The sequence below is a fragment of the Gossypium hirsutum genome, chromosome D05 (assembly GCF_007990345.1).
Source record: "Gossypium hirsutum isolate 1008001.06 chromosome D05, Gossypium_hirsutum_v2.1, whole genome shotgun sequence".
Lineage (NCBI taxonomy): Eukaryota > Viridiplantae > Streptophyta > Magnoliopsida > Malvales > Malvaceae > Gossypium > Gossypium hirsutum.
Genome location: NC_053441.1, coordinates 20,385,801 through 20,396,719, shown reverse-complemented (window position 1 = coordinate 20,396,719; position 10,919 = coordinate 20,385,801). Strand labels below are relative to the sequence as shown.

The 10,919-nt window shown below is 27.7% G+C and overlaps 1 protein-coding gene across 1 annotated transcript; it reads right to left on the bottom strand.

The window, feature by feature from the left end:
* Positions 1-1,425: 1,425 nt before the first annotated feature.
* On the bottom strand, positions 1,426-4,290 carry LOC107905074 (protein DETOXIFICATION 27). The gene is made up of 8 exons (XM_016831643.2): positions 3,853-4,290; positions 3,209-3,750; positions 3,038-3,124; positions 2,861-2,917; positions 2,137-2,375; positions 1,938-2,053; positions 1,735-1,821; positions 1,426-1,637 (listed from the first exon to the last, which is right to left on the bottom strand). Exons 1-8 carry the CDS (start codon positions 4,147-4,149, stop codon positions 1,587-1,589), a joined length of 1,476 nt encoding a protein of 491 aa, XP_016687132.1. The 5' UTR covers positions 4,150-4,290; the 3' UTR covers positions 1,426-1,586.
* Positions 4,291-10,919: the final 6,629 nt, after the last annotated feature.

The following is a 10,919-nucleotide window of genomic DNA, read 5'->3' as shown; positions in this document are numbered from 1 at the left end:
ACGAGTCAGCTTGAAAACAAAACCATGTTCCTTTCTTGCTCAACAATGTAAAAATTGCAGAAACTAACCAATATAAGTACCTACAACACTAAAACCCTTATTCAAAAAGTAAGAATTTGATCGAGTTTCATCTCTAAACCTTGCTTCTTTGTTCTGGTTGTTACTTTTTTCCTAGCCATGTCTTTTATTATTACTCTCTTTTAACTTATTGCTTGTTGACTGGTTTGTTCCCTTCAGATGAATTCAATGACTTCCAATTGTTATCTCATCTCAATTGAAAATCTTCAAAATGTAATATAAAAGAATGTGTTCATCATCAAAGCTAAAAATCAATGTTTGTAAATACCAATACCCTCAAGGACTTGAACCTTAAAGTCGGAAATGCCTTCGACTCCCTACAAGGATATAAATTCTTTAGGGTCTACAAAAAACTAAACCTTTTTCGGAATTCAATAGCAAATATAAATTCTTCCATAGATAAAGCAAGTTGAGAACAATCAATAGATACATTCACCTCATGAACCAACAACTATAAGAAGAGTCAAAACTAAGTTGATAGCTAAAAAGAAAGAAATTGATACAGAAAACAAGCTGCACTAGAGAAAAAATTCCAATCTGTCGAGCAAATGGATATAACAAGTAAATTTCAAACTGAAGCAAGAATTAAAAAAGGATATTAGCACAACAAAAATAAGAAGTAAAAAAAAAAATCTCTTCTTCCTTCTCTCTCAATTTCTTTCTCTTTCTCTCTTTGGGTTTTGTTTCCCAAACTAAAAAAGTGCCAAAAATCAACAACTTCCCGTTGTTGAATTTACTAATTATGCACTAACTTGGTGGGATCAATTGTTGTGTAGGAGTCAAAATTGACAATTTCCCTTTGATACTTGGGAGGATATGAAGATGGTTATGACTAAAAAGGGCTTCAATGCCTTATTTTAAGGAGATAGAGATGATCATGATTCGTTCTAATCTTTAGGAGGATCAAGAGGGTGTCATGATGAGATTTTGTAGTGATCTTCAAATTGAGTGGACATAAATGAGATGCTACGAAAGTTTATCAAGATTTAAAAGTAATTGAAGAGTAAAAGGGGTTCCAGTTTGAATACAATTTGTAAGAATCAATGGCCAGAAAGAGAAGAGAAAACTAGGTTTTTCGAATCCAAAGAGACACATAAAGAGAAGGTAACCATATTCCTTTTCTCAAATTTCTTTCAGTATTTTTTTAACTTGGTTTTTTTTTTTCAATTCAAATAATTAGAGCTCAGTTGACTTCCTTCTGCAAAATTAAATTAGTATAATTGAGTGCAGATGAAGAAAATTTAATTAATTAAGTGGTGAGTTGAGTGAGTTCCCAAGTGAAAACCCATCATCCAAGGTAAGTCCGATAATGGTTTATGCATGCTATAGTTCAGTGACTCCTACTCATATAGAATAATGCAATCCTTTATCTCTTAAAAATACATAATTTTGTTTTGAACATATGAAAACGAAAATATTATACAAAAAACATGAAGGAACTATCCTATTCACTCACAGCTTGAACAAGAGAATTGTATTTCAGAGTACAATCACACTTTAAAATGACGTTATTGGTATGAAGCTGTTTCATTTGATATATATGAACGAGCCTTTCTTGCCTGTAATTAAGATTTAAGACAAGAAATTTAGTAACTTGATTTAGAGCAAAGGAAAACAACCAAGGGTTATATTTGAAATATTACAACAAAACCTTACCTCTATTTCCCATTTGCATTTCATTGTTATGACAGCTAGTATCAATGTCTGAACCACAGTTCCACATAGCATTCCAGCCCAGATGCCCTGGTATTAAAAACATAACATGCTTCAGTTTTAAACACTCGATTTCAGTAATACCGTCTGTTTACGAAAGAGAAGATTCTTTTGTCAAAAACTTGTGACACAATAACTGTACTTACAGTGATACCAAATTGAAGCCATCCGAACAGGACACCAAGAGGAACTCCAACTAAATAGTAGCTACCTATATTTACAAATGCCATTACACTTTGCCAACCAGATCCGACCGCCACACCTGAAGACAAAGCATGAAGATCAAATATACAACGAGCCATAGGTCATGATTGCAAATAGATATACATTGTTTGAGCTTATTACCTGAAAGAACTGGTTGAATGCAGTTGACAGGAATGGTGAATGCCAATAAGGTCGAGTACTTATTAACCATTGTAATAACAGAAGAACTTGAGGTGAAGATCATTGCAAGTGTCTCATGAAAGGCCATAATAATTAACCAAAACAAAATTCCAACTGCTAAAGATGTAATCACTGACACTATAGTTGCAAATTTGGCGTCTTTCGCATTGCCTGCACCGAGCTCGTTCGCTACACGCACACTACATTAAGGAAACACAATGTTTCGTAAGATGAAAGAGCATTTAGCATATACTCCAATGAAAAAATCTTTGTTAGTTTTTATGTAAATGAATTCATTTTATATCAGACTAAAAGAACCTAACATTGATTATATGGGGATAAAGTGCATTTTATACAACCCAATGCCAAACATACGAATTGGTGATGGGTCAATATCTTACAGCAGTTAGCATATATAAATGTCCTTCAGCAATCCACCATTTTGCTGGAGGCACTAGGATGAATGATATCATCATTGAAACCAACATATCAGAGTAAACTACGGCAGAACACGTATGCAAGGAAATCAAAATTACTCGTCAATAACACCAATGATAGGGCAAAGTTCCATTGAATTTAAATTAAAGACAATAGGTATAGTGAGATGGGAACCTAAAGATTCCTATTTCTATTGCTTAGAACTTGTATAGTGAGATGGGAAGGGGGCTAAGGAACAGCAACTTACCCGGTTGCAGCCAAAAATCCCAGCGGAATCATGGATTCCCAGCCAAAGATGGACATGCTGCCAAACAAAGAAATGAAAATGTATTAAAAAGTAGCAGCATAGTATGAAAACAGCAACCAAATAGTATAATTTTATGTAACATTAATAATAAAGGTGAGCAAAGTAAGTGGAGCTAACCAAATTGAAAGAGCATCAACTGCAGTTTCTGTATTGTGCAAATATCCAGACACTATGATTAATGTTCTGTAATAAATATTCTCCATGCTGAAACATTAAAAAGTCGCAATCTATTACTAATTACTTCAGTGTTATATAGGAGGTTCAACTATCAATTAATCAAGAACATACAGAATCATGACACCAGAAGCAAGCGAGAGTTTGACGAAATCCCAAAGCTCAGAGAAAGCCTGTGTAGAAAAACCAGTCCAAGAAAGTGGACAACCACCATAAACAACATAAACAAAGAATCCCAAAACAGTCAACCACCAGGAGAAATCAAGGGTGAGAGCTGTCCCAACAATCCCAACTCTTAACTTGTAAACAAAAATCCAACTTATTAATGCGTGAACTGCAAGTGCAACCCCACAAACCCAAGCAATCACTGCAGTCTTCAGTTGGCTCTGCAGAAATCTTTGCAGTGTGAACTGAAATGGTAAGCTTAAGTGAAATGGTATCAGCCAAATTGCAACTAAACCTGTTTGATCAGCCACTTCGGTTGGCTGTCCCATGAATTTTAAGAGCGGAGCAGCAAAAATGAATAATGGTAGTAAAAGAATAGAACAAATGAAGAGAACAATCCATGAGCGTTGCAAGTATAAACCCAACATTTGATACTGTTTTGCTCCGTAAGCTTGTCCACATAAAGTCTCTAGTGCACTAGCCATTCCTAACTGTAAAAAAAGAAGAAGAAAAAAACACATTAAACCAATTTACAAAGGAGATATTTTGAGATGAGAAAAAGAAAAGTTTCGATATGGGTTATCGGTCGTTACCAAGAATCCAAAAGTGATGCTAATAATAACAGTGGTGGCAATGGAAATGGCAGCGAGATTGAGGTCACCTAGGTGGCCAGCAAATGATTGGGTTATGGTAGTCATGGAGAACATGGCAAGGCGGCTGAAGATGGAGGGTCCTGCAATTAACCATAACTTCTTTGATTCAACACAGACTTTGCTAATCAGATTTGAGTCTTTAGGCTGTTGATGACAGTGAAAGTGTTGAGTTTGATCGTAGCTTGAGAGAATCAAAGCTTCTTCTTCTTGTTGTTGGTCGTGGTGTATAATGCCCATTTTTGGGGCGTCTGGCAGAGATCCTCTCCCTCTGCCACCACGCAATAGTTTACCCTCTAGACGCGGTGGCTTGTTTTCAACTCCACTCAAAATCTGTACCCTTGGGTTGCGCCTTTGGGCCGGGCGATCCTTTTTGAAGGGTCACTAAAACGGTACAATTACACTCGTCGTACAAAACAAAAGGATGAAAAATAAAAAATAATTTTAAAAAATTTATACATATAAAATAGATGTGACGGAAACTCATTGTAAATGCGATGGGACTTAAATTTGAGGTAATATCAATAAAAGTATCATTCTATTCAACTTTTATTGATTGTTGATTATGATTGGTGAATAACTATTTATTTAAAAGTATTTAGTAAAAATTAATTAATATTTTAAAGCTGAAGTGTATAAAATAACAAATAAATTTAAATATTTATTTATTTATAATATTTTAGTTTTTATTGAGTGAAATTATTGAAATCATATTACAAATGAATATCCATAGTTGATTTTTGTTTTCACGGTGATTTTTTTTTAGATTTATTTTAGATTTTGTAGGTGAAAGTGAAAATGAATGAATGGAGATTACTTGTATCTTTACACCCCTATTAAGTTTGAGAGCATGTGATAAAATGAGTAATTTTTAAACAAGCATGATCAAATATATCATTCCATATATCTCAATCTCAATCAGCTGTGAAAAAAAATTATCCATGCCTACGTTTTTTATTTTAGAGGTTTTAACTTAATAAGCTCCTACAAATCTTCATTCATTAAACGCTACAATTAGAAAGTTTGACTACTCAATCTTTCATTTATGCCCAAATCAACTAAAAAAAATTTAAAACTCTGTATCAAACACCTCCTTTATATTATGTAATTATATAATTATTGGTTCAATAATATTATTTTAATTATTAATAGTGTCAAAAATAGGTAATATAAGAATAATTCAAATACCCAACGTTCATTTTAGGGAATGTGATAAATTTAACTCATTTTTAGTGGCATTTTAATTAAATCAAAAAGAAAAATGAATGAATACTAATAAACCAAACTCACCAATTCTTTTACTTCTCTCTCCTAACATTTTAACCATTTTTATTTACTTGTTTATTGATATGAAAATTTTCTATCATTATTTATTGACAAATTTAATATTTGTTTTTTATAATATATTCTATTTATTTGCATCATCTTAATTCTATTTATTTAATTAAAGTTTCACATTTTCATTTAAGTAAAAGCATATCACACTCAAATATTAAAAAAAATTGTTTTAGGCATCTAAAATAAAAATTCACAAAGGATAAACTGAAGCGACAATTAAAAAATCTATATAATAACAAATTTTATATTAATTTAGTCATAATTTTATAAAATTTTAATTTGATCCTAATTTAAAAATCCCCTACCCTTGTGGCCTTGTCCCTCTCCCCCTCCCCCCACCATCGTCCCATGCCGTCCCCTTTCTCTCTTCTCTCTCCCTCCACAGAAAGGGGTTGCCTTCATATTCAAACTAACATAGGCTTAAAAGGTTTAATTAATATAGATACCAATATTAATTAATATAGGAAAGAGAATATACAATAAAACATTAAGAAGAATAACAAATAGTTGAACATGGTGACTGGGTGAGAATTTGTTTTGGTGAAATCGAATCACAATCCTTCAAAAGTTTCTAGCTTCAGAGGCACTGCCAAACATTTTCAAGCAATAAATTTAACTTTCCATAAAATAAAAAACAAACCCTAACCACTATTTTAGCACATTCGGTGCATCATAACACCCTATAATCCCAATATGCATCAAAAGAAATCATTTAAAGGAACACCTGACATTCGACAGACGCAAGGAACATATAGGTAATGAAGAAAATATGCAACCAAAGAAAGATATTCAACATGAAATTGAGCATACATTTCAAACTAACATGTAGCTAAATAATCTTCATCTCTAAAAGCAGCAACAACAGAGAGGGAGAGGGACTACAATGGGGAATTTTAAAATTAGGATCAAATTGAAAATATTTGTAAATTTTGAGGGTTGATTTTTAAAATTATGACTAAATTAATTTAATATGTAAAAGTTTAGGGCTAAATTTGTTATCATATCAATTTTTTAACTGTCAAGTCAACTTGTTATTTGTGATTTTAACAAGAGTGATCAAAATGGTCGAAGTATGTAATGTGGACGCTTAAATTGTAATTATTTTTTTTATTTTTGATGTCTAAAATTGAAAATTTTAATAATTAAATTGAAAAAGAATAAAATAACCTAAACAATGATTGACAGTAGTAGTGTGTTGTGTTAACTAATCTAAAAACTAAATAATTTAGTGATTGTGTCTTAATTTGATTGAAGTAAATAAGGACGTAGGTTCGAGTATGCTGAAACTATTATCTTTGTATTTATAGGTTGGAGAGAGTTACAAATAATTCTAAGATATTTTATTAAAAAGATTTATCAATGATTCTCCTATTGGACTCTTTTGGCGGGAGAGGATATATCTCTGTTTTTTAGCCAGAAAAGAAAGGATATATTATTAAGTGGGGCAAGACAAAATATATTATCCTTGAATTCTTCAAACAATGAGCAGGGGAACACGGTGAATGGCACCAGATATATGAGTTATATTAATATGATATTATATTTAAAATATTATTATTAATAAAAATCCTGAACCATAATAATACAAAGATATAATATATAGTAGAATAATAAACAAATTACATTATAGAATCTCATGAAATAAAAAAGTTACTTTATCTCTTATTTTAATTTATCCTATTTTTTGTTCATGACCTGCCCGCCTGGAACATGTAATTTGCTTGGTGTCTCTTTTGTAGTTAAAAGTAAAAAACAAATTTTCAAAACTTATCTCAAAAAATAAAAAGAAAATAAAATTGCAAAACCACATGAATCACCTACGGGGAAAATCCACGTGTCAATATTGGACATTCCTCTTAAGTATAAACTATTCAATTAGTAAGGATGTTTTACCCGTTCAGTATATATTTCGGCATTAAAATAAAATATAAGTTTTTGTATTTTTTTATATTTTTATTTTTAGAAATTAGTTTATTTATTTTTTAAATTTAAAAATTCAAATTCAAATATTAATATTATTATATTTTTCTGTTAAATTTACTGATGTGACATTTTAAAATTAAAAAAAAAGATTCATTTAATAGCCATGTAAAAAAAATAGTACTGTAATAGATTTAAATTTAACAAATAATTTTAATAGTATTAACAATCCTTAAAAGTTACATCAACATTTTAATCAAAATAAAGCATTTGGTTAACCAATGAGTGTAAAAAATTGAGGTACCAAATTCTATTAAAGAGTTGAAGTATAAAAATTAAATCTTAAATTCGAGAGTAGCAAAAGATCAAAATTAAAATTTAACCATTATTATATAATTTTAAAATTAAGTGTAGCCTAGGGAGTAGAAAAAAAAGGAAATTTGACCATTTTGCTCTATAATGCGAAAAAAAAAAAGGGGAGGTTGACCCACATGTCAAGCAAGGGATCTTCCTTTTACATATACTGACTGTAGCACAGGGATCAATTTTGAAATTAATTTTAAATTTGAGTGTAGTTTAAGGATAAACACTAAAATTAGACAATTTTGCTATATAATGCAAAAGAAAAAATAAAGAAAAAAGGAGGTTGACCCACGTATCAAGTTGTTAGACCTTTCCTTTTATAGTTATATTAATAAATATTGTTTTTACAATAAATACTACGTGTAGCCTTTTAATGTTTTAAAATAAATAACATATCTATGATCCATACCTTAGGACTTAGAATATAAGACTTGTAGTTACTTTTTTTTTCTTTTTCCATAAGGTGGTTAGAAATGCATGTCAATTAACGGAATTTTGTGTTATTACTTATTTCGATTCGAATTTTATCGAGTTTGAATTAGTTCGAGTTCGAATTTTTCTATTGAATTTAATTTTTTTTGAACTCAGATTTTTTAGATTCGTGCTCAGATCAAGCCAAACGGGCTTTGACGGATTCAAATAATTTTAAATTTTCTTAGTTATAAATATTTTAATTTTGAATGTAATGATCCATTTTATTTTTATATAATGACAACGTAATTCAAATTCACTTTTAAAAAAAACATAATTTATATAACTTTATTAAAGTTCTTTTATATAAAATAATTAAATTGCTAATTGTAAGTAAAATTTATTATTATATTGTAACGCCCTATACCCGATCCATATAAATCATGCATGTCAAATTTGAGGTAAATTAAAAATTTCTAACTATTTGTTTTGTGTAAAAAAAAAAGAGCTTTGAACCGTTCAATGAACATTAATATATATAACATTTCAGATCAATAAGATAAAGATACCGAATCGGTTCGAAAATTTACATGCACAAAAAGTACAATTATATCAATAAACTCAACAGTTGGATTATTAAAATATTTATCATAGAAAGAAATATGAAAGGGTGTAAAACTGGTAAGTTGATCCCTCTATTATATTATGTAATATCATCTATTATAGTTAGAGATTAAAATTGACTTAATCGAGCAAGTTCAAGCAAATTTGATGGTAAATTCAATTTTGATTTTGGACCAATTAATAGTGATATATATATTAATAGTTTTAAAATATATTATCACATTATGCAATACTATATCACGTATTGTAACAATAATACATAATATATTAATTATTATATATCATTTATTATTATATCAGTTGAAATATACTCTAAGTTCTTATGCTCTTTGTAAATTTAAAAGTTAGCCCTACTATTATATATAATGCTATATCATATCGTATAATATATAATATATTGATAGTTTACATAAATGCATTATTATTAAACATTATAATATTATGTAATACTATATCTTTTATCACTTATTTACAATATGTGTAAATTACTCTTTTACTCCTCGCATTTTAAATTTTTTTAGTTATTCCATGCCTTCTCTTTAAAATTTTTTACATGTTAAATAAATTTATCTATTTATTTAAAGATTTTCTCAATTGAATTAAATTTTAACATTGTAATATTAAATTGTTAAGCTTAAAATATAGCTTTTAAAAAAGCACGAATAACATTTATCAAATTAAATTTAGATTTTTCAAATATAACTAAAGTTAATTACATTCATTGATTAAAGTAGAACAAATATGTCAATCACGCCATTAGCTTATTGACAAACTTTATGGGTTTCAAGTTTATTGGAGAAAAGTCCAAGATTCGATCTTTGTATTGGTAAACCCTTTCACCTTTCCTTCATTGTAATGTAATTGTTCACTTATATGAAAAAAGTAGAGTAAAGATAAATATAAAATTACAAATAATCGAATATTAACCATTTTAAGATTAAAACAAATTAATTTAACAATATATATAACAAATAACCTGTAAGAATTTATAAATAATATTATTTTAATTATTAATATTCAAACCATGATGAAATTTTGTATTATATTGATATTAAATATTTTTAAAATTAAATAACACTAATATAATTGATTCTAAATTAGTTAAATATTTTTAAAAATATTTTTATTTACATTACTATTTTCAATTTATTAATGATTTATTGAAAAAATTCATAAAAAAATTTAAACAAAAATTAATATTGTAAACAATATTATAAATTACAAACTAGTTATAATATATAATATAATGATAGTTATATATATGCATTAAAGTTTTAGTAATAGTTACATACTATATTATCATATCATGTAATAGTATATCATCTATTATAGTTAGTGATTAAAATTGAGTTAATTGACCAAATTGAGTCAATTCAAGCAAATATGTTGATAAACTCAATTTTATTAATAGTTTTAAAATATATTATTACATTATGTAATATTATATCACATACTATAATAGTAGTACATAATATATTAATTATTATATTTGTTGAAATATACTCTAAGTCTCTGTACTATTTGAATATTTGAAAGTTAACACTCCTATTATATTATGTAATGTTATATCACATCATAAAATGTATAATATATTAATAGTTTATATATATGCATTAATGATTAAATATAATTAATTAATATATTTATAGTTTATGTATATGCATTATGATCGGTTTAGATAATCGATTGATTTGACATTGTCAATTCAAAAATTCAAAACCGTTCAAACTAAATTAAGCAAATTTACACATACTATATATATATATTTAAATTCAAACTCAATACCAATCAAACCCGCAATTTAAAATTTATTCAAAACTTAACCTAAATAAAGTTCAACTCATTCTAAATAAAAAATTAATATAAAGATAATAATATTAATAATATTAATATTAATATTAATAAAAACATTCAAAAAAGCTAAAAGTAAAAACCTAAATTCTAAAATCATAAAAAAAACAAAAACAAAAACCTAAATTCCCAAATCATTAAAATTAAATTTATTATAATGTTATTAGTATAGCATAATAAAACATGTTTAATCATATGTGATCATTATAACACTAATTATCATATTATTAAGTTAATATATTATGTATTATCATTGCATTTAAATTTTATAGGTTGTAATAATTATTAACTATATATATTTATTATAAATATATAATTATAATATGAAAAATATTTTATATTCTATTAATATTTTTAAAAATTTATTCCACTTTATATTTTAACATAAAAATTTATTCCACGAGGTTGATATTGCTTAGGTTAAAAAGTATCACTCTTTTCAGTTTTAATCAGTAATGGCAACTATTTGGATTCTCATTCTTTAGCTTTTTCCGTACATGTAA